This window comes from Fringilla coelebs (assembly GCF_963513975.1).
Source record: "Fringilla coelebs genome assembly, chromosome: 5".
Classification (NCBI taxonomy): Eukaryota; Metazoa; Chordata; class Aves; order Passeriformes; family Fringillidae; genus Fringilla; species Fringilla coelebs.
This window is the reverse complement of record NC_140033.1, coordinates 31986681-32012211: the sequence shown is the minus strand read 5'-3', so window position 1 is coordinate 32012211 and position 25531 is coordinate 31986681. Positions and strand designations below refer to the sequence as shown.

Below are 25531 nucleotides of genomic sequence, written 5' to 3'. Positions count from 1 at the left end.
ACTATCAAATGACAATGTTCATACAAGCAGGGGATGAAAGAATTCTGGACAAGAGACGAGGGATCTTCTTTGCTTCCAGTAGCTCTTAGTCATTAGATGCATTTACCTGCATCACCCAGCTGTGCCAGTGTCTTTGCAAAGAGCAATGGAGCCTTTTGGATTATTTCCCCTGCTATTTGTATGTGCCCACTGCAATGATGGGGATCCTGTAGTCAGAAACATAATAAAGCTGTGACTTAATTTTTTTAGTTCTTGGCAACATGATTTCTTCTTCTTAGTTAATGGCCAGTGTATGTGTTGATGCATGATCTGTGCAACTTGCAGGAAAGAAAAGATCCAAATGATTGAGCAGATGGGTGACAGAAATGAACATCAATGTTTAAGTGTTGACGCTAGGAAAGGTGATCATGATGGATGATGCTATTCAGAGGATTTTCTTGATTTAATGCAAGGTTTGCATTCCTACACTAAATACCTTATATTCATAGTTTTGAGTTGAATTACAAAATAACAATCTTGAGTAGTAACTTCCATTCTTCCCTGGAGTAATCTTCCCACAGAAATAGAGGAGTAGGGGTCATAACTTAGAGCCAGATGCACTGTGCCAATGTGACTGAAATTTTATTCACCTGAAGGAAAAAGATATAAAGCTACCCTGAAGGAACAAAAAAAGTTTTATCTAAAATGAAGACTAGTAATTGTTTAGTTTTATTTTTTCCAGGAACATGATACTTGTCGCTGAAGCTTCTAGTTCTGATTTATGAGATAGGTTTTGATGATTTCTCTACACGAAAAAAAATCTGAAAAAGTGGCAGGTTAATTACAGCATATGCCATTAATGGGTGAGATAGGGTTGTTCCTGTTTTCCAAGCTCCACTCTCATGATACAGCGTTAGATCTTCTGGAATGTAATTTATAGGTATATTATGTTGTGCACAATCATCAGGAAAACTTTGCAGCCTGTACCCATAGAGATTTCTGAGTCTCTTTCAGTCCCTCTCCACACTGATTGCAGGAAGGTCTGCCTGCATTAGTAGCAAACAGAATACTGTTTGCAGTGGTTTTGAATAACAATTTCTGTGGGAAATGACATTTGGTTCTTCAAACAATTTCTGCAAAGCAAGCAGCCTACTTTGAAATCTGTGCCAGGATGAAAAGAAACAAAACCAAACTGTGAATCTCCCAAAGTATTATCCTCCTTTAGTGGAATGATCCAGTGGCTTAATGAGGTTAATTTGTTTTAGGTTGTAGGGAATTCTTTATCTACCATATAGAAGCTTTAATTTCACACAAATGTGACAGATCCTGTATTTGCTGCACTGGAACTTAATTATTTGATATCATGAGGAGCTGAAATCCCTACTTTTCCTGTCAAGGAATTTTCATGACATTTTCTAGATGGCAAATGGAAAATAGAGGGTGGTTAGCCTAGATTTCTCAATGTTTGAAACATCTTTGTATATTTTTGTAAGATGTTTTTTGCTTTATACCCAGAAAATTTCAAAGCATCTTTATTAAAGGTTCCCCAAATACTAGTGATAGTATGTGGTTATTTTTTGTTCTCTTCCATTTTTATATGTGTTTTCACCCTTTGAAATGCTTTTATGTATTGTATATGAATATGACTGTTTCATTTCATTGCACTCATTTTCCATAAGTCTCACAATGCCTGATTTTCTCCTCCTAATTACTACAAGGGAGGCATTCAAAATTTTTGTCTCTGTGTGAAAATTTCCCTCACAGAATTTTACAGTCGCTCTTTTAACTGGCTTCCATTCCTGATGGCTACTTTTGTACATTGTACTTTGTTTTCCCTTAGTGGTTGTATTATGGTGTTTGTGTAGACACGGTAGAGCAGTATAAAGTTATATGATAAGAGAGTGAGGATGCAAAATTTCAGGATCATTGATACAGAATACAAATTAAAACTAATATAGCAAAAAAGTAAGTGGTTTGAAGTTCTCATTCTACCACTAAATTTACTTTCTTTTGTAGATTCAGTGTCTGGGGTGTTTTATGTACCTTTCATAAAATGAAATTTAGTGAATTTGTGTTAGGATGAGTGGATATAAGGTATGTAATTCTTATCAAAATTAAAGTTAATGTGAACCTGCAAAAACGGGATGTGTTTGTTCTACTATATATTATACATACCAAATATATCCTAGGATCATTTTTTTTCCTATTCATAAATAGAGAACTTTACAAGTGTTTTATTAAGAAAAAAATGGCTGTATTTATTTAAATTGCCTTATTGGCATGTATACCAGTGGAATTGTTTGGAAAAGAATTAAAAGTAATTTTTGGGGCAGCCTGTGCTAGCAGCTGTAAAAATATTTGCTCAATGTCATTAAAAGTATAAAATAACAGAGATTTCAAAGTTCAGTATGAATTACTTTCCTCATCCTCTATTGAATTAAAATTACAGTTATAAAGTGAAGAAAATCAGTTTTTGTGTGTAAAGAGATTTTTTTCCTCCTAGATTTTTGATTTAAATGTAACATTTCAACATATCAAAATGTGATGGATCATGGGTTAATTACTTGCATTGTGTTATATAATTTCAGCTGTAGCACAGCATGATGTGGTCGAGTGTAATCAAACCTGACATGGTACAATGAATTGAGTGATGACAAAGACCACAGACTGTTCACTGGAATTTGTTATCCTGAAAAATGCATAATTCCCCAATGAAACGTTTAGCAGTTTATGTTTTGCTGATAAAGACCCAGAGTTCAATTGCTATCTGTGGGTTTTGCCTCTAGGAAATTCAGGGGGTCTGTAGCCTACATCAAGTTTTGTTCCTTCCTCAGGCCTTTGAGGAACTGACACTGTGAAATAACAACGGAGTGAATCCAGACATCAGTGCTGGGCTCCTGTTCTTAGGGCTTTTTCCTTGTAGAAGCTCTTGTTTGTGTTTGACACTAGTGATATTAAAGATAGCTGAAGCATTCAATACACAGCCTTTGCATAAAGCACACAAAAAGTTAAATAGCAGCAGAAATAAGGGACACATATTCACATAATTAATATTCCTGCCCATACAAGGTTGTAGGTCAATATCAGCTAAAGTTCAGATTTTTTTTCTCTCTTTCTTCTGATGGTAATGAGCTACCCCCAGGAATATCTGGCCTTGTATAAGCAACTGCTGAAAGTTCAGTTAAAACATTTTTCAAACTCCAGATCCTTTGGTAACTAGCTGGTGAACCAGTAGTTCTGGTTTGGTAGCTCTGCTCTTAGCAAATTGGTCCTCTCATTGGACTCTAGCAGTATGATTCTGGTAATCAGTAAGAGCAGCATGAATGGAAGTGATAGGTACAGATATGCAATAATGAGGATTGTCCTGTTGCCTCCCTTGTTCGAAAGATTTGGTTCCCCATGTTCCCAAACTAACTTTGCAGTGCCCAGCAGAAAAATTTAAAGTGTGATTCCTTAGTAGGTTTTATTTCTGGGTTTTGTTTGAGTGTTTTCCCTGTATCCTGCCAGTTGTTCTCTGTCTTCCTGTCGGAAGGTGTTGGAATACCATGTCAAAGTCTCTTCTGGGCATAAAGTCTGGAGACATGGATTGTGAAAACACATGCATGTATGGGTCTTTAAGCATTGATATACTTTCATTTCAAAGTTTCTGCCATAGGGAAAAAAGAAAAAAAATATTGGTAGAGCTACACAGCTGTTTATGGGAGTCCAGAAATTAATGTAGCTTCTAGGTTAGTTTTATGTTTCTGCTTTCCACTTCATTGGTACAGGCCCATATGCAGCCTTGTCCAACTGTTCTTCTTTAGCCTGTGTTTTCTGCCTGAGATAGTTATACTGTGTTTGGAAAAGAGATCAACACTCCATTCTAGTGTTAATGCCATTGCAGCTCTCATTTCATGTGTGTCAGATTGCCTTACAGAGCCAAGTTTAATGCATTTCTAATTAAAAAAAATCCAAACGAAACAATATGATATTACTTCTCAAAGACATCAAATTGTTCATCTTCTTATTTTCACAGCTCACCATGTTAAAACTGGGACCTGTGAAGTGGTGGCGCTTCACAGATGCTGCAATAAGAATAAGATAGAAGAAAGATCACAGACAGTGAAGTGTTCCTGCTTCCCTGGGCAGGTAGCAGGTACCACCCGGGCAGCTCCTTCTTGTGTTGATGGTGCGACTCCTTCTCTTGCTTCCTTTCTTTGTGTTCCTGGGAGTTTTGCTGGCTTAATGTCATTAATGATACCCACTCCATTATAGTTAACTATTATAAATAAGAGTAGGAAAGCTTCTGCATTTTGAAGGGGCCATCCAAGGTGAATGGGAGAAAGATGGAAAAATTAATTATTTGCTATTGCTCTGTGGAAATGCTGAACAAAATTATTAGATGCCAGCAAAAGGGGCCTCTTGAGAGGCTAAATTTGATCTAACTAAAAAGACGACTCTTGGAGTTGTATGAAATTCACTTAATTAAAAGTATTTATACAAAACCTACATAAGCAGATAATTTTCATGTGCTACAGTCTTATATCTAATTTATATATTTATCTCACTGGAAAGAAACAAACCAACAAACAGAACACAGTTCTGTCTGGTTTTTCATCTTTTTAGACCTACACTATTATTCCTATTCACAGTGCAATATTAGTGTCTTACTTAGAAATTCTGGTATAGGCTCATATGTTTTATTTGGGAAAATACTAGCTGATTTTTCACATCTCTTTCTTTGAAAGAGTGGCAGGATTCACCCTTTACATGATCTCTTTAATGCTGATATGTTGTCGGCTGTCAGAGAAGCTGTAAATATGTCATCATTGGGGAATAAATTTAATCAAGCTATGCTAGGCTATATTATAGACCAAGCAAAAGAAGAGATTCTACTTAAAACTTTGAAATCTGGCTGAGCAAGATAAAAATGAAGTTGGGAAGAAATGCTGTGAAGAGATTGACTTTGAAACACATAGCACCTTTTGCAAATTGGAAACCTAATTTCTTCTGAAGGTTCTGAGGTGGCTGAAAATCACAGACTAGCTGTCAGTCAACGTGTTTCTCATATTTTCCTGGAAAATAAAAGAAATGTTGCAGCGTAATGACATCTTAAAGTGTCCATTTTAACAAAATGCAAATACATTTGTTTTCTTTTGTAGCTTCGATAGTGGAGCAGAAATGGTGGTGCCACATGCAACCATGTCTTGAAGGGGAGGAATGTAAAGTTCTTCCAGATCGTAAGGGATGGAGCTGTTCCTCTGGGAATAAAGTGAAAACAACTAGGGTAGGTATGATACCAACCTGACATGTTACCAACAAGTAAAAAAAAAGAAAGGTGCACAGGAAACTGGGTGCACAAAGAAGACCTAAGTTCAGAAGACTAAAGAAGCATGGGAAGAGAGTTTTACTGGGATTGGACTTCCTGGTCCCTCACACTTTTCTCAGCATACTTTTCAATTGTTTGAACATAGTAAGCTGTGTGCCAGACCTTCTCAGGTAAGCACTGGGGATAGTAGAGTTGATCCCTTCAACTAAGAGTAATGATCAAATGCATTATAATCTAATATGTATTTCTCTCTGAAATCAGTTGTACTATTTCTGTACACCTTGCTAACCTCTTCATTCAAAGAATAGCAAACCAGCTTTTTTTTCAGTTACATGGAATTACCACGTTTCTACATAGAAACTGCTGAGCATGGTAAGCATTTGATGTGTCATTACAGGATGATCTGATTCTTTCCCTCTTGTGTAACTGTGATTTACTAAAAAAATTTGACAGAGTTTCAGGGAGTTCCTTTCTTCCACTTGACACTTTTCATATTATTGGTTAAAATTTATATTAACAGAAATATATTTAAAGGTCATATACAATGCCTGACAAAAAAGTAAACATGCTGTCAACTTTGCATTTTAGTTGCTAACAGAAACAGAAGAAAAACTAATTTTTCAGATAAGCATTAAACACACAAACTTCCTAAAATTACAACATTGTATCTTGTCAGGGTCAACACAATTCTTCATCAACATACAAAAAATGAAAATGTACTCTGAAGACACATATGCATGTGTTTAAGTATAAACACCTTCCCCCCTGCATCCCAGCACATGTACTTATGACTGATTTTTCTTTTGTGTATTTAATAGTTTGTAGTGTCAGGCCATAATATGCTAGATTGCTGTTTACTCTAAACAGGTGTTTGAGTATCTATGTAATTTTACTGAAATATCCCTTACACAGGCACTAAATTTCTGGTGCACATTGGTTGTGGTGAAACACAGCATGCACTGACTGAATTATATTTCTTCTCTTCCACAGAGAGCGCTATGTGTCTCAGTTTCTGTACTTATAAGTCTGCAAAACATTTGACTTTCTTTGAAGGAAGGACGCTTCCTAAATGTTTGCTTTAAAGCTCCCTTCCTGAATCCACGTTTAGATGTGTTTCTTCTGAAGATGAGCTTGCTGGAATGCTGCCCACACTTAACTTTATACATGCCAATGCAAATCTGATTATATGCATGTAAAATGTGTGTGCATATAGAATATAATATAAAGGAACCAGATTGATGTGAAATAGAAATAGAAATAGAAATAGAAATAGAAATAGAAATAGAAATAGAAATAGAAATAGAAATAGAATTGGGTGTATTTAGAAATTTTTCCTGGTTACTACATGGCATTATTAGTGTTACAGAATACTTGCCGTGTTATATGTATTGAGAGAGTTTAACAAAATGTAAGTAAAAGTGTGGACCTGGATTATATTTATGCTGGAAAAAAGAGGTCACAAAAAGGGGAAAATCAATTATGATTGCTTTGTTGAGATTTCTTCTTCAAGGTTTGTCAGAATATAGGTTTCTCTGCATTGGTTGAGGCGATGAAGTTTTTTCTGCTCTTAGGGGTCTAAAGAAGCCCAAGGCTCCTGTTCCCAGGAGCTTATGGCTTTGTTGTTGTTAGACTTTTAGGTTTGTGTCTTTGCAGCAGCTGGAATTTTCTTGTTCTCCATGGTGAGGCAAATCCTCAGGACTCATTTCATACCTCTTCCATAATGATGCTTTGGAAACGCCAGTCCTTTTCTATATTTGCTGTCATAAACACAGATTCAGTACAATGGCTACCATAACCTGCTTACAGAGCTAGCAGCACTGAAAAGGAAATACAAGTCACCTTAAATCCTCACTATTTGTTCTGCCTTCCAGTTTGTCCCAATGCTGTATGTTTTCCTCCTTTTCCTTTCATTTCCCACAGAGCTTCAAGGCTATTCTGAGACAATAGCAAACTTCAGTTCAAATTCTGACTGCAAGTTGACCTAAGTCATTGAAACCAGGTCAGTGACAGGTGAATGAAGGTGTCTCTTTCAGAATCAATGACCTGTGCTTTTAAGAGACATCATTCTGATAGCCAGTAAAATACATATTGCTAGTGGAAATATGTGTGGTTCTTTGTATTAACGGAGTAGCTTATTATCAAAGGGCGAGTACTTTTCCCTAATATGTTGTCACTACCATATTTTTGTAGCTCCTCTTTCTGCTCCCCAAGGTCTATATAAATAAAAGGAAAAAATTCTAAATTGCTCTCTTTTTCCAAAATTCTCCCCTTTTTCTTTTGAGAAAAATAAAAAATTGTACAGAGAGCCAATATTAAGAAGTTATGAATAATAAGTTTCTGATTATCAAATGAAATAGCCCATATGTAATTATCATGTATAATGTAAAAGCGTAAAGAAACAAAGGGACTGAAACAGCTTGGGTGATTTAAGTAGATTACAGAAAAACATTCTCAAGGCTTTCCTGAAAGGTCAAAAAAACATTTATCTTCACCTCCAAACATTTTCTGTAAATTTGCCTTCTTCATGTGCCAAAATCATAACCCAATTACATGCTGAAGTACTGTCTTCTACAGGATACAAAATTGAAAAGTAACACCTACATTTCCACATCTTGAGCTGTTAATAGTTAACCTCTATGTTAGAAATAAAAACAGTGGAGGAAGGAGGTATTTTGCTTGTCCAGCTCTGTTTGCTTATATAATCTCACTATTGTAAAAAATTATGATACTGACTTCCTAATAGTTATGGTATTAGTCACTAAGGAAAAAAGGCCAGATAAAAAATGGCAGAAAACGAATTGATTTTTAAAAATGTGGTCTACTTGAGATTTTGTATTTTGTTCAGTTATATAGATCTAATAAGGTCATACAAGAATAACTAATTAGAAGTACTCAGAATTCAAATGTTAAGAAATCTAAATTGGAAATTATTTGGCTTTAGAGTACAAAACCAGGTATTATTTTCCTAATTTGTTTATATATTAGCGGGAAAAGGTTGATATTAAGAATTAACCATAGAAAAGAACTGAATATGGGGAAAAAATGTGTATGAGTAAGATGAGTACTGACTATTTTGGGTCTATGTAGCCTGCAGAAGAGGAAGGGAGAAAAAGCCACTGACAATTTATGTAAATCGGTAAATTTTTCAACACCATATGAAGAAATATGGGCTTGTGTTTCCAGCCATAATACCACAACAAAAGAGGATGTTCATGAATACATTAGGAGAATTATGAGAGGATTCTGAGCATAGCTGCAATTTTACCAGGGACGCTTGGACATTCTCCTCCAGGCGAAGAAATTGTTGTGAAAGGAAACTATTGCATTTTTTCCCCCACATGGCTAGTCTCAATTTTGTCATATTGCCCTCTTTAAATGATGAGAAAAGAGTTTCAAAAAAGCAAAAAATCCTTTTTTTTTTTATTACAGTTGAAGTACTCTTTCTTCTACAGCCTCTTTTTAATATAATTATTCTAGTTCTAGAAGTTCTCCTTCTTGTTTTCTTTCTTTTTTTTTTTTGGTGTTTTCTTTTTCTTCTTGCAATAAGGGAAAAGGTCTGTATTAAAAAAATGTAATTTTCCCATCAGTTGAAAAATATACATTGTTATTATGTATAAAACTGAGAATGACATTAAAAAAATTCTCTGACTTTATATCAGATAGGCTTTACAAAGAATAAAAACTAATGTTTTGCAGTCAGATAAAAGCTGGAGAGAAAGAATTAAATGTTTCTCTCAATTATGGGGTATATTCCACATGAGAGGTCTCTTTCTGGATAGGGCTTTTCCCTGAGAAGATCTAGATGCCAGGTTTTATTTGTATTTTTAAAAGGAGTACATTGCCCATTATCTTTGTGATACAGGCAGGCTTTACATAAAGTGTCCCAGTGCCTCCTGGGGTCCCAGTTCTCCAGGCATCCACCCTGGGACTAGCTTGGAACATGTCATAGCTCCTGGGCAGCTCATAAACATGTGTGCCTTTCCTGCATAATTTAGAGAAAAAGAAGAAGGTAAAGTGGTGTATCCTGGGCCTCATCTTGAGATTCCGGAAGTGGAACATGACTGGAGAAGTGTGTTCTTGCTCCACACAGTGGGAGAGTGTTCCCAGGCTGATATTTTATGAACATGTAGAGAAATATGTACTGGTAGTTTTCATGAGAAAAAGTATAGAAAAGAATAGGCTATTTCAGTTGAAAGGGACCTGCACTGATCATCAGATCTGGCAACCTGATCAATTCAGGGGGGGTCAAACTAAAACTTGTAAATAACAACATTGTCTAAATGTCTCTTAAACACTGATATGCTTGGTCACCTCTCTAGGAAGCCATGGTTCCAATGACCATGGTCTTGGTGAAGAAAAGCTTCCTAGTGCTCAGTCTAAGCCTTGCCTGGTGCAGTGTTGAACCATTGCACAGAAATGAAATGGTACCTTGTCCTCAGTCTTTTAGTTTGTTTGGTAGAACTGCCTGTGGAATGAGGCATAGTTTAACACTAAATTGTGGTTAAATTATGTGGGGTAGAATTTACTGGACTTTGCTTGGGTTAGGACTCTCTAGAGTGACATAATTAGCCCAAAAAGACTTCTAGATAGGGTTGTTCAGTTCTAGAGGACAACTGAGTTTGTTTTAAGAAAAGTCTGATGAGTTGCCTTCTGGAGGTGCTTATGTTTCTCAAATAATCTAGAGGAAAACTACCAGGACTAACTTAGCCCCTAATGTTTAGATATTTAATGTTGAATAGGAAGCAGCTAGCTTAGATAATTTAGTCACTTTGATTTGGTCTTTAGCAGGAAGATGACCATAAAGGCCCATTCATTCTTTGTCAGTTCGGGAAGCTTTGGACTTTGATCCCTATCAAATGCAATATAATATAATAGGAATTTTAAAAATGCTTATATGCTGAAGGTACACAGCTATGAGCTAAATCAGTGACTCATACTATGATGAGCAACATGTCCAGTATCTACTACTCACTAAAAATTGGCAAGAGTGCATGGTTTAGAATTGTTGGTGTAATGCTAATACTAATAATATGAATGAACAACAACAAAAAATCAGATACATAGTAGATATTGATTATTAACCCCTGAAAATCTCTAGACATCGAAAGTGAGTAATGTTTTCCTATAAACAAGGGAAAGAAGTTTTTTCAGCCAGGTTATAAAGGGCTATGGTCTGGAAATGAGCATTCAGTTCTGGAATAGCTGAGCTCCTACACTTTTAAGAAGGGCTGAAGGAACTGCAATGTGGAGGAAAGCAAACTGCAGAACAGAAAGAAATCAATACCTAGTATATTACTATGTAACTGTATGCCAAACCAATAGCAGAAATAGAGTACTGCAATAAAATAAAATAAATATTACAAGGGCAGATAGAAATAAAAGAGAAATATTACAGAGCCAAAAATAAATCCATAGTGAGTATATTTATCTACATTCCAAATCCAAATCTGCATTCCAAATCAATACCAGAGACAGACGACTTGTGTGAAAAGAACAGAAATATTGCCAGGATGGTGAGAAATCCATACTCATACTGAGAGAATCTATACCTTCCAAAACAATATAGGAGAGAGCCTGAACTCAGTTATTTGAAATATTCTAATTATCTAATTTTACATTATGACTTCCAGAATTTCAAGGAAATTCAAAATTGAATAAGATCTCTGGAAAAATTGAAAATGTACTGTCTGAACACACCAACTGGCTTCATTTGAAGCCAAACTGTGTTCAGTGTGTGCATCCCACTGCTCTCAATCAGTGCAGTTTTGTTGCTATCTATAAATACTGCTTACATTTTTACTCTATCTCCTCTTTCTCACTTGCAGATGCTGAGTTGTTTCTAAATTAATTACAGCTGGTGAAAGGGGAGACAGTAATTTTATTTATGTTTCAATTTATTAAGTATGCTGTTCATAACCCTTTCAGCATGAGGAATGGATGGACCCTTGTTTGGCACCTTTACATTTTGGTGAGCTACTCAGATTCCCAGTATCAAGAGGCAGCATGAAGTGGTGACTCAACTGCTACCAGTGCTGTCATAACCACTGCTTGAGTAAGATAACATAATACAAGAGAGCTGAAATTTGTCCCTGGATATGAAAGGAGAATGGCTTTTTTCTTGTAAGTGAGCCTTACCTGGAGTTAGCAATGCGGCAATGTTAGTTGTTGGTCTGTACTTCACACAAGCAACAGATCCATAGGTTCTTTAAGTGTTACTGTTTTTTCTGCCAAAGTTAAATATGTGGAATATATTCTTCCTTCATGTCTTTGTTCCTCTTCCTCCTCCAGGCTTTTCAGAAAAAACAGTAGTAATGATATGGAATTAGAAAAAGCAAAAATTAATCATCCAAATACAATGTATAGGCTATTCCAGAATTTTTCTGATAGGCAGGATGTATGGTAGTTGTGGTCAGTGAGTGCTAAGAAAGCAGTGTATTTCTCACATAACACCTTTTACAGTGTAAACCTGCTACTAACTTACATGACATAAAAAAATTTGACCACTGAGAAATGTGAAATAATTGTAGGATGGATCAATGATCTGCCATGTGTCAGGTACAGGAAGTACTTTTCCTACTATTGTGTAAGGGGTTTTATAATTGAAGAAACCACCTCACTGTAAAACTACTTTGCTCCTCTGCCTCACTTCAGAGCCTCTGTATAGACTCCTCAGCTCCAAATTTAATTTAAAATGAAGATTTATTGGAATAATGTACATATATACAGTGACCAGCAATACCTAGAGGTTCATAAAAATGATGTGATTACAATATAAGTGAGTGCACAAACTGTAGCAAAATATTACCCATGGAAAAGAGTGATTGCACTTGTGACAGCCTCTTTGTTGCTATGGTATCTCTTTCCATGCCTTTGGCTAATCTGTCACTAGGAGAAATTTGCAGCTGTCTCAGCATGTTTCTCATTGCTAACTCAGAGACCACTGTATCTAATCTGTCATTAAAATAGCAGTAAGTGGTGTGCACATATTTTCTAAGAACAAATACAAGTTTTAGGGGACAAATAAGCTGGTAATGGAAATAGGATGACATTTTCTAGGGTCAAGCTGGACCGTTGTATGAATCAGTAATTATTGTTTTGATCTAGGACCACAGTTCTTTCATTTTGAAGCTTTGTATTTTTTGTAGGGCACCTAAACACTAATCTTTTGGGACACTTGGACATTTTGATGGAAATAGTTAGCATGCCAGCCAACACATGTTAAAAGAAATCATCAGTATTCAGGGCTATGCAATTTACTGATTTTTCTTAAAAATAGCTTTTATATACCAAATTTGCTTCTTTAATGCGAAGTTGCTGTGCCTAGTTCTACTCTAAGAAAAGTTGTGAATCTCCATTTGACAGGAGTCTAGGCCTACAGCTTGCTGGTGTTCCTTTGTGGTCACAGAAATCTAGACACTTCATGGCCCTTTTTCCAGAAGCAAATGTACTCTGAAATATCTGCAAAAGAGCAATTATAGAATAACGGATTAAAGGAAGAAATGTGGTGGTGTGAAATGCAATAAGCAAAGTAATGGACTGAGAGGTCAGTGAAACTTGTTGGGCAGGTGAGGATAATCCAAGCATTCAAATCCCAAGACATTTTCAGTTTCAAATGTTGTTTAGTTCTGTTCTAAGTCCTATGGATACTGAAATGAAGAATGAAAGTAACATCAAAAGAGAAAATGGATTAAAGGCAATATTCACAGGTACAGATCTTTTGAAAAGAGGGAGGCTGATTATACATTACCTTGCTATATCTCCCTGTGAATGCACTGAGTATGGTCTCAATCTATTCAGAAGGGGCTATATAATATTTTTTTTCATGAGTAGACACACTGTAGAAATAATGAGAAATGAAGTGTTTTGCAATCCCTTCATCACACTCACAGCATAGTAGTATATGCTGTAGTTTATGCATTTTTGTGAGGGAATAGTTTTTCTGAAAGTAAGACTGCAGCTAGGATGCATTGTAAGGCACCATTTTAGCTTCTCCAGAACCTGAACATTGACAGACAAATCAAAGCAAACTATTCAATATTTAAAGAAAAATGCATATAGACTTCAATTACATGTCATTAATTGCTAATCAGTGATTTTTGCAACCATTACTTTCTTCCATGTGCAAATCCTCCAATTCATCTGTCCAGCCAAGATGTTTTCTGCCTTTGTCCCAAAAGATTCAACTTGTGATTTACTTTTTTTCTTCTTCTGCCTTGTCCTTTGCTGGCATGTTTGAGATATTGACCTCATGTCTGAAAAATAATTTTCTGCCTCTGTGATGGAAAATAAGAACAAGTTCTTAAGGCTGTTTGTTAATGACTGGTTTTCTTCAATTCATTCACCCCATGAATTGCCACTTTTCCAATGTCCCAACACCAAAATCAAAGGTGTTTCCACTTCCATTTGCAGCTTCATTCTGCCAGTCTCTTTGCCATTCACAGCTGTGAAAAAAGGGCTCGTTGAATATCTAGTAGTCCTTTTAAATTTTCATGGAAAATTTTTGTTAGCTTCTAATATCTCAGAAGTTACTGTACAAGATGATGTTAAAATGCCAGTATCATGTGAATCATGCTGGTATGGTCTAAAACTAGTGCTTTTTTGTCTCACTCTCCTTTTTAGACTGTAGGGGCTTTGGATCATTTCTGCAAGTCAGAAATGATGTATTTCTGGTCAGAGAGACCAGTATATTCTGAAACCTCACATGATCTGCTGCCTAAATAGCTGCAGGCAGAATTTTTTCCTCTTTTCCTGGGTATTTGGCACAGGCTTCACAAACTCTGCATCACTGCTTAGTTGCAGAAATGTATGAGGCTCGCCCTCAATTGTTCAAAAGGTAATGCTTTCATTTCTTCAAAACAGCATAGTTTTCTTGAGGTATTTCCTTACTCATTAGGACTAATTGTAGAAAACATCAGAAATACCCTCTTGGCACAGCTCTGCTTTTCTGCCTTCTTATAGGGAAGGAAATGAATAATAATCACTATGAAGTGGAGAATCAGACATACAGAGCATTCTGAGCCTACAGAGTTACAGAGTTGGAGGAGTGAACAACTCAAACAACTCTCAAACCAATTGGAATCAGATTACTCAGATATTATTCCATTGCATAGCAAAGTGAGCATGGTTGTAAATCTTAACTATTTCTCCCTAAGAATAATGAAGATAGTCCTATCCTTTGTGAAAACTCTTCTAAACAAAGAAAAAAAAACCAGGCAGGAATAAGTGGAAGATTGCTACCTATGACTAAATTAATAAAGAAAACAACGAACACAGAGTTAATTTTCATGAGAATTTCAAAATTGCTCTTGTTTTTCATGACTTGTAGTTTACTCTTCTACCACCCTGGTGAACACCAAATCAATTTCAGGAAAGACACTACTGCTGTGTATAGAGAAAATATTCCAAAGGACTTTCCATGTTCTATAAAATGGACTCTGAGCTTTCTTCCACAGCATTATTACAATACACGGATGATCCCTTCTTGGATCTTCCAGTCCTGATTATCATCCATCACCTTCCATATCTGCAGTGATAAATGCCATAGAACTCTGAAGTGAAGACTCTGGGTGAAACAACAAAATATCCGGTCCACCAGGGCTTATTTGTATGATGAAACCTGTAAAATTATGTTGGCAAGACCAAACAAAAGTTTATCTCCAGTTTATGAAGATCAATGGCTTCTCAAGGAAACAATGCATGTGTCTAATCAACATGTATCTACAAAGTCAGTAGTAAGAGATCTGAGAATTTTAATAGAGCTACAGTTTTGTCTCTTCAGATTGAAGAATGTCAAAAGACAAATTACTGATGCCAGCCAGAAAAACTTGTTTCTTCATCCTGAATTCAAACTTTATGTCTTAGGACTATGTTCCTGCCAAAGGAAGACCAAAAGACTCATGCTGTTTCTAATTCAGGCAAATCCACTCCAAAATCAGATTACTTGTTCTAGAAATTTGACATCTGTCTGTCCTGATTCCTTGTCACCTTTTCAGAGTCACCTTGGAAAATGCAAATTTCTCATCTTCAAGGCATCATTCCAATTCTACTTGCTAATAATTATTATTCCTCATTCACAAAGAACAAAAAAAGGAGCAGGAGACTTCATTCTAGAATGCAACTTGACAAATTTGAAGCCTATTTCTTGGAAAGCCAATTACTTTTTCGAAGGTCAATCAGGAAATTGCCAGAATCCTTTTTCTTTCTTCCAACCTTAAAGCACATCATTGGTACTTGCATTCCTGAAATTTGAAGGCAACAACCTCTTCTGAGCCTTTTGGTCTTTCCTTCATTACATGAGATTTTAGAATTCTAGAGTAATTGCAATTAGCTACTTTGAGTAATTCATACTTTGTCTTAGGTCACATTCTATTTAGATAAGATAGTTAGAAAATGCATATATGAAGACAACTGGACATGTTCTATAAGAAAGACAATTTAAATTGAATACCACAGTAGGTTCTTAGTTGAAACTTCTAGCATTCATTTTTAGCTTTGACAGAACCCTTCTTTTCTGTGTACTGTGAAGTTCAACAATATTATCCAGATGATCCTGAGTACAGAGATGTTATAAGGTCTTGTAACTTTCACCTGGATGCCTCCATAATGCTCAAGCAAGAAAACATTTACTTATTAAACTGACAGTACTTTTTCATCTTTGACCAAGATGACTACAACTATTGGGAATCAGAAAACATAATCTTGACTATGTCTTAGTGAAAGAGACTTTATGTGCTGTTTCTCTAGGCAATGAGAAATCCTTCTTATTGTTCAGCCCCTGAGTGAAAAGCCAAGTCTTCCTTTTTCACAGTTCTATCAGGACTTGAGAAAAGATACGAGAGATTTTTCTGAAATCCTCCAAATCTGCCACCTTTCTTCTCTTTCTTCTCTTTCTTATCTGTATTGGAGTGATGGCATGATGGGTACTCATACAGGAGAAGATTAAAATTAGATTTCCTGAAATTAATTTTATATTCTCTGAAAGGGTACCCACTACTCTGTCAGTACCCATTTTTAAGCCAAAATTTCTCCAAGCACAGAAGTCTTTTCTTCATGTGGAAATTCTAAATGGATGAAAAGAGAAAGGAAAATGATCAAAGGGATTCAAGTTGATCACTGATTCATTGTTTTTAAATAATTTTTCCTTCCTGGATATTGGTTCTGTTGTTTTCTAACTTGTTTTTTAGTTATCTTATATTCCCTCAGCTATGGCAGTATTCCTGGAGCCAAATGTGAGTGCACTTCCTCAAAATGCCAGCCGTGGAAGCTGGTAAGCAAGTGGGGAAAAATCACCAGAGGAATCTCTGAAGCTTGGGACAAAGGCAGAAAACACATCAGTACTGCAGTAACAGAACAGCAGGTACTCTTATAGAGAAGATAAAATTACAGGTAAGGAAACACTTTACATTTCTATTTTGAACTTATCCAAATGGCTTGTTACTCTCCATTCAAAATACCAGGAAAAGCCCTACAGCATAAAATTTGAAGAAGAAAAAGATCTCAAATTTGATTAACTTAGACTACTTGATTTTTTTAATGGAGATAATTGGAAGTTCAGTCTGACCCCATTTCTAGAAAAATGTATTAAAAGATGAAAATCCTTTATGCCTATCAGACAGTTTAGAACCTTAGTCTAGTTTTAAAACAAGGCTGAATTCAGTTTTTTAAATTTTTTGGTTTTGCTTCTTAGTATTTAGAATGCAAACACAGGAAACTGCTTGTTATAGGTTTTCCTTTCTAATAAAGAACAAGTGTAGCCTTTTCTATAGGTAAATGAAGTCAGATAAAGCCAAAGACAGAAGGACTCTGTGTTGATCTCCCCACTTACTTCCTGACAGGGTAACATGACTCTTTATTATCCTTCAGTTTCCTCATATGTTGAAAGGAAAGAGGCTGTTTTTATCTCCTACTTGGGATGATTAGGCAGGATAAGTGGTGTAGAAGAGAAAAAAATTACATTTATGTAATTAATTGTCTTGCAGTCTTTCATGCCGCCATGCTGCAGTCCCAGTATGGAGTTGTGAGCACCATAAAAACCTCAAGAGGATATATCCTTGTCTGAATTGCTGCAGTTATTATCTGTTACAGAAAGTAAAATAAGGTTTTTGTTTAAGTCTTCTTTTAATTTAAAATTGTTGTCTGTAAATGAAACATTGTGTTACATTAAAATAATTCTGCCATAAACTCTGTTCTCTACCAAGTTACAGAAACATTGAGAAAATTAGGATATGTTCAATACAGTGGCATAACCTTTTGGAAGACAGTAATAATGAGTACATAGGAAGGACTAATGAATTGTATTTAGCCTTGATGTAATTCATATATCTTCATCAGCTATTCACTATCATAATTATCCCAGTGAGTTGTACCAATTAATTTTATTTTGTAAACTATCCAGTTCAAGGAAGTATGAACACAGGACTGTATTAATTGATTTCATAGTATTCAAGTATGTAGAGATTTTATTAAGCAAGAAACTTTTAAAGTTTTGAGTTTAATCTTGTATATTTTCAATGTTCTGAAGCATGATATTCAAGTTAAAAGGGTTAAGAAAACAAAAGAAGACAGCATCAAGAAATTTTGGTGATTTTTTGAGATGCTGTGTATTACTTGAAAATCAATTATTATTGGCAGGTTCAAAATCTATCTCAAATATCTAGATAAAGAACCATCTGTCTGAATTGAATATTGTCTGAAATGTGTTATGTGTCCTCTGTTATTTTGTAGTGTTTCCTGTAACCTTCTAATTTTTTTTTTTTACTTTAAACATATATGAGGAGAACACACTCAAATCTTTGATTTTGAAGGAATTGTCTTCTGACTTCACGACTCCTTTCTGTACCACAGGTCTATGTATGAACTTATTCTCAAAGAACTTTTCAACTGCTGTTTTGTCATACTTAAATTTTGCTGATTACTTTCAGAAATAAGTGTAATCTATCAGTTTCTATTGCTTTTTGGTTTGAATTTGAGTATGTTTGGGTATTTCAAAGACCATACACTTTTCCTAAGAGAATTTTCTCTGATTCTGAAATGTTTTAATCTGTCATTTTATATTTTTTCCTTGTAAGTTTAAAAAATATTCCAACTATCCCAGTTTTGTTTCTGTAACTAATTTCATAACAGTGTAGTACTTGACATGTGTTTGTTTCTTAGGCAAACGTGTAAAACTCCTCAAGTCCGAATGGAGAAGTAGAAAAAGGAGGTTTCTGCTGTGCCTGATGACAATTTTTGTTTTTTCTGCACACAAAAAATATTCTGGCTCCACGTTGGAGCACTAGTTGTGATGAGTCCTAGTCTTGGTCGGATTCTAAGGAAGGGCCAGAACGTTCGTTGAGGAACAAAGAGTCAAACCACTCCAGAAAATGTGTTCCAGCCCCGGTTTATTACTCACAGAGCAGCAGGTGTGTACAAATACAGGTTTACACAGTGTTAACAGGAATTGTTGTGCCTTACTCCTTTTGCAGTTGCTTAGTTTGCTGCAGACATTAAAGACTTGTGGCTCATTTGGGCAGAGTTTCTGGAGGGTGGTTGGAGAGATTCTGACTGTGCTACTAAGCATCCTCAGAGTGCTACTTAGATGCTTCTGGGAGCCCTAAATATCTTCACACTCTTGACTTTCAAAGATAGACCCAGTTGGTAAGCTTAAGTTACTCAATCTCATGGGAAAACAGCAGATGCTCTGGAGAACAGCACTTGGAAGAGAAGTCCATCTGAATACATCCAGTCTGGTGTGGCATCTGTAGTTGAAAGCTCAGCATCACATACTGAATTACTAAAATTTCATAAAAAACTAAGAATTGGGTATTTCCATTATATTCCTAAAACAGGCTACAAGTTGTTTATCTATCTTAAAACTGGGCTAAAGATGAAGACCTTTATCATTTACAAGAACATATGCCATGCTCTGAGGTACTTTTCCATTACCTACTATACTAGTCCTTTCAGTCTATTCCTAGAAGTAAGTGGAAAGATCATGGGAAAGATTTCCAAAGACTTTCAGTTTCAATTAAAAATTTTAATACTGATTGTCTAGATCTTCACTTTACCACCAAAAATTTCCTGCTGAAATTTTTAAGAGCAGAGGGGAGTAAAGGAGTACAGTTATATTTTAAATGGCATTGCATGAAATGAGTTTTCCAAATGTTTTTCTCTCTATGATGTAAGTCCTAAGCACAGGAACTATCAAAAGTGCAGTTCCAATTAGTCACTATGCAATAAAAACATGAAAGAATGATAAGGTTTTAGAGTCTCATAGTTATCAAAGAACTAGGAACCTTTTGAGTCGTGACCTGGGAAATACTCTTTTTAATTAATAAGATGAGATAGCCATAGCTCCTGAAGGACAAGCATGAGGATCTAGAATTCTAAGTCACTTAACAGGTTTGGGAACATGTTTAGATTAATACTTTTCGTACTGCAGTGCCTAAAATAAAACTAAGGGAACATTTTGAAGTTCTTGAATCCTTAAATAAAAAGTTAGGTAGGATCAAAATTTTATAAACAGGAATGAAACATTTGATGACTTGAAAAAGTGTCTTCCAGTACATAACCTTCTCTGAAGGCAATTGAATCTGTGTAGTTATCATTAAATATCTGTTTTCCAGACTGCTCAAAAGTGACTCAAATTTTGCCTTTTGTCATTAGCGCAGTCAAAAAGCTATCTGTAATACAAAAATTAGGGGCTGTGTCCTCATTAATGGTTTTCTCTTGCAGTTCTCTTGAAATGTGGTTGAGTCACCTTCATTTTCAGGCTTTTGAAAAGGTTCCTCCTGCCTCCAGAAACCCAGCAATAAAGACCCAAATCCACATCTACCTGCTATAAAGGGTCTATCCATATACGAGCCCTATTCCAGAAAGGTCCTTAACATCTTTTTGTCCACTTTCCCCAATTCATTGGAACATAAATGACATGATTATCCATCTGTGAGGAAATGGTCAACCTGTCTTTTGTTAACATTTGCAAAGTACTTTGTTTTATCCCTGGTGCAAGATAGTAGTACCAGAACAGAAGCATTTTCCAAGATTACAAGTTGAACTGTTTCAGTGAATGAACAGGCACAAGTGGCAATGCAAGCTGTCATTTGCTTTCACTAGCGATGTATGAATGATAGTGCATGGCAAACACACTGTATGGATTTTAAAGTTCCAGGAAATAGTGTGCTTCCATCTGTTCAAAAGATCCATTTCCAACATCAACCTCATTCTCAGAGGGCATGAGTAGAGAAAATGCACTGGCAGATGTTTGTTTCTGGTTATATGGGCCCTTCTGTTTCTACACTGCAGTATTTATATTTTCTTACCATCACAACAAAATTATTTATGTTATAGAAAAAGAATGACTGATATAGCCCTCCTGATTTCATTCTTTTTTGGGAAAGGTTAAAGAATCACTTTGTTCATAATTCTATTAATTTTTTGTGGTGTTTTGCGTACAGTATGAGAAAGGATACCACAATAACGACACAAAATGGACAGGAATATACTGTGTACAAGCAAGAGCTGTTTTGGTATGGGTTCTCTGTCTTTTCTCCAGGACTTAGAGGACAATCCATTGTAGGCATTTCTTATGGAAATACCTTATGGCTTTTGTCATTCCCTGTATTTAGCATACCTCATGTTGCTTATTAAATAAATTTGTGACACCCCTTTTATTTTTGCTTGAAATCCCCATAACATTTTTTGTTTCCCAGAGGCTTTTAATATTTTAGAGAAAATGGAAGGTGTTACAAGGCAACTTTGTCTCATGAAATTATGCTTAGCTCAGGGTAAGCTATTAATTGCTTTCACAAAAAAAAAAAAAAAATCCTTTCTGTGTCTTATGTATCTCAAGAAAAAAAGAAAAGAAAATGAAAATACAGCCTGAATATGCTTAGATGACATGACCTATGATTACACACAACCCTATATGGTCGATGGAACAGTTCTAATTGAAAAGAAAAAATCCTCTATTAAGTACTTTCTGTTTCTTTGGAGAACACCCAGAACAGAGGGTCCATCCATTCCACATGGAATCCTCTGTCAGGGCAAGAAACATTGGCTTAAAAATTTTACCTTTTCTGCATTTGCATTGATACATAGCCTTGTCTTCCCTCCAACTATCCTCATGCATTAAAGTCTCTTCTATATTGTGCATGATGGAAAGGAGAGAGAATTAAATTGCAAGGGGACATATAAAAAGGCAAGTTGCTAACTTTCGAGTGCTTGACTTTGCAAACTTTAGAGTCAGTTTTCAATATGGATTTTGTGTATGGTTTATGATAAACACAGAAAAAAAAATTCAAAAAGCTGCCAGTCAAAAAATAGTAATGTACAAGTTGTGTTATGAAACTTTTCAGCACACACTTAATTTCAATATACCATATATTGTCATCTATTTTTTTGGACATTATCATATATAACATTATAATAATTAATTATGTGCCTAATTTTGGATGTAGAAGCTATTCTGTAGCTAATGATTTGTGATATATTTGTTTCTCTGAAGAAAAAGAAGACTTTTACTATACTTAATTGGGGTTCTGTAACTTTGATGCTCAGGTGCTTGAATTTAGGGAGAAGTGCTTTACTATTCAGGGAATATTCTCTCAGACATTCTTTACATCCTATACTCTTGATGTTTCTTCCTTTCTCTTCTAAGGCAGAAGAAAGTCCTGAGTAAAAGTATCAGACTTAGTTTTTATTGAAAATCTATTCTAATGAAATAAACAATATTATCTGCTGTATTAATCCACTGTGTGGATTTCACAAATGAGGATATTTTTCACCCATTGTGGCTGTCCAGAAAAAATCTCTTGAGGCTGGTAGCTTTTCTAATGTGATGTCATGAGATCTTTTTACCTCTGATCCATTCTGCACTATCCTGGCAAAAAGATTTTCCCCAAAGACAGAGTTTGTTCTGAACATTTAGTAAGCAGAATAATATGGAAATCTTCAGCTGTATTTAATTATATATTGTTGTGTTAAAATAAAATAAGTGAGTCCACATACAATTACATCCAATTTGCAGCAGCCACTCACGAATTTAAATTAAAAAGTCTGCAGAGTAATTATGCTTTAATTAGATATTTAGGACAAGAAAATGAAGAGAATCTAATGTGGTGTATTTATGATATAACAACGATGTGAGAAAATTTATTAGTATAAAGAGAGTAATTGCATTCCAAGAATGAACAAATTAATTCAAATCAACACCTAGGATGCTGAAGGTTTCATGTACTTTTAAAATTAGTACTGTTAATTTTCCATACGTATTAATTGTTGACCGAAAACTTGATTTGCACACTTCAGGGTGTTACTGTTCTCTAAGGATTTTAAAGATCAGGCACATATTGTTATTGGTCCCTCTTTTCCTATGAAGGTCTTTGGCACAATACCTTAATACTTTAGTTCCCAGACACTTGAATCAAATAGCATTTACTATATTCAAAATTAAGCATTTCTGGGATTATCATCACTAAGTATTAACTAAAATTTCATTGCTTCTGCATGAAACTGCCTTTAATAACCAAGAGGTTTATTCACTCCCTGATGTGTATGGTGCATGGATATAGAACTTCCATTAATGTTGATGTGCAATCTATGCTTGAACATAAGAAGTATTAACATCATACATAGAGGCAAATGTGGACCATTTGTATATATATATATATATATATGTGTGTGTGTGTGTGTGTGTGTGTGTGTGTACTTAGGCGAGTGATATAGAGCAGAAATCTGAATGGCTGTCTGCTATTTTTTTTCTTATTTTTATCACCAATCTAATTTATGTGATGATGTGTGTTGCTTTCATGGAGATATTTTCACCACAGGGTTGCAGCACTATGTGGGGGGAGCAGATAGGCCTGCAGATCATGATTTTACTGAGTTTTCTTGTGACTGAAAGTATATTTGCACTTCCAAACAGCCATGTAACTGAGCAGTCATGTATGTGCAAGAATACCATTTTTGTCCTCTGAAGTTTATCACCTTAGCCCATGCATAGATCTGGGTGTAATAGAAATAATACATCACAGGAAAGTTGATGTTGGAAGGCAACTCTGGAAGTGCCACCCCCTGGCTCAAACAGAGACATCTAAAGCCAGGAAGGACAAGACAGCTTCTGAATATCTTCAAGAATGGAGCCCACAATCTCCCTGGGCAATATGTGCTAGTACTCAGTCACCCTCACAGTAGAAATTTTTTTCCTGAGAGGGAACTGCCTGTGTTTGCTTGTTCTCAGTTTCTTGTCCTGCTGCTGAGCACCACTTTCTGGCCCCATTTTCTTGCCACCTTTTCTTAACATATTTTTACACGTTGATGTGTTTCCCCCTGAGCCTTCTCTTTTTCAGGTTGAACAGTTCCAGTGCTCTCAGCCTTTCCTCATATGAGACAGTCCTGTGTCTTATTTACCTTAGTGGCTCTTACAGATAGAATAGACAGATAGGTAGACATAGATATAGATAAAGATATAGATATAGATATAGAGACATGTATCACAAATGAAGCCAATAAAATTCCACCTGCGGATAGTAGCAGAAGATGTGCATTTTACATTGTGTAGCTCAGTGGCACCTGGTTCCATGAGTAGAATTCCAGCTTGCTACAATAAAGCAAAAAAATAAATAACAATAAGGTGGTGCATCAGCCTTTTGTGCTTTGGTGCAGGGCACAGAAATATGTTGCCTGTTAAATTAATTCTTTATTATTTTTTCGGGCAATCTTTCGCTTTAGAAGGGACCACATGAGGCTGTTTCCAACAGCAAGACCAAAACAAAATAAAAGCAGTGTAATAAATAAGCCTGTGTATCATAAAAATCATGAAGCACAATTTTATTACTGCCTCAAGTGCAGTTCCTAGAAACAACTCTGTGGAGAAGGCAAACCAAAGTAATGAACTCCTTGAACAGTCTGTTTAATATTCTGTTTGTTCTGCGTTTATGCTCTGCAGAGCTGACAAGAGCTGTATGCAAACAGTTTTGCTGAGGGCACAAGAATGTTTCATCATTAAGGAGCATGACCCTTCTCTCTGTGATCAAAATGAAAAGCATATGCCCCTTGATGTCACAAAGTGTTGTGACCATTCCAATGAGTTGTTCCTTGGGATGTTTTCCCCTGACACAGTTTGATATTAAAAGATAATGTGATGATTAATTGTATCCATTGACACAGCAGAAATATTCCTCAAAGTTGTGTTTCTTTGATATGACAAATTTTTTCTTTTAAAGTTTAAAATCCAAATCAGTTAGAGGGAAAGTCTAATTATTGTGAAATGCTTTGCCCCCCACTCCTCCTTTGTGGTCCTTCTGTTTCCTTCTTGTTTCATGTTAGGTTGGGTGAAACCACTCTAAATTAAATCCTTGGTAATTTTTTACTTTGTGAATAACAGGATCTCTGTCTCTAGTTAACTTGAATAACAGGATCTCTGTCTCTAGTTAACTTCTGCATGAGTTTTGTCCTCTTTCTCCACTAAGTGATTATTGCTTGCTAAGATACATTAAGCCTTTAAAAAGACATTGCCTTTTGCAACCTAAATGATTTTTATGATGTTATTGTTTTGTAAAGATGCATGCAAAGAATAAAAGAATACAGCTCCAGTATCAGTCACTGTATACCCAATAGCTAACATTTAAAAAGCATGGTTGTTACTATACAGAATTTTTAACAACAACAAAAAAAGAATAACAGAAAACAGAAATTTGTGGGTTGGCAATTCATTATTTTATTATATTTTTAAGCATGGTCACATTTCAATTTCTCCTTGTCAAATCCTATTCTCACTAAACACTTAAAAACACAAATTAAGTTGAGGAGCAATGCCATTTAATATCATTGGAGTTTATTCCCTTATTTAAAAACAATCAAAAGATGTTTTCTGGACAGAGATCTTATACTTCAGTCTCAGTTTCCAGTATTTCGGAAGCAGATTCACTATGCCCAATTTCTGATTTTCTCATTTTCTTTTCTTTACAGGTAACCCGATAGCTAAAGACAAATCAAGCCAGTCTCAAGGCTGATAACATTAAATACAACACGTAGGAATTTCATTCCTCCAGGCAATCCTTGAAGTGAAATTTTATACTGCTGGGGTGTATCCTTCAGAATCAATTGTTTCAATGAGAACCTGGCTTGCAATCAGCAACAGCCTTGAGATCAAAACTACTGGAAAGTTATTTTGAACTTCTGTGTCTCAAATATTTCAACTGATTGAACTGTGTACACTTGTAGAATTGCACTTGCTGAGGAATTTGCAGCTGTAATCATGAGCTA

The 25531-nt window shown here is 35.6% G+C and overlaps 1 protein-coding gene across 1 annotated transcript in view; it reads left to right on the top strand.

The window, feature by feature from the left end:
* TAFA2 (TAFA chemokine like family member 2) overlaps positions 1-25246 on the top strand; it is a gene marked incomplete at both ends in the record, with an annotated part of 47788 nt that extends 22542 nt beyond the window's left edge. Inside the window, 4 exons of the mRNA XM_084205436.1 lie at positions 3995-4147; positions 5121-5245; positions 20722-20793; positions 25235-25246. Of these exons, the coding sequence (XP_084061562.1) occupies positions 3995-4147; positions 5121-5245; positions 20722-20793; positions 25235-25246 (362 nt within the window). The remainder of the gene's footprint in view (positions 1-3994; positions 4148-5120; positions 5246-20721; positions 20794-25234) is intronic.
* Positions 25247-25531: the final 285 nt, after the last annotated feature.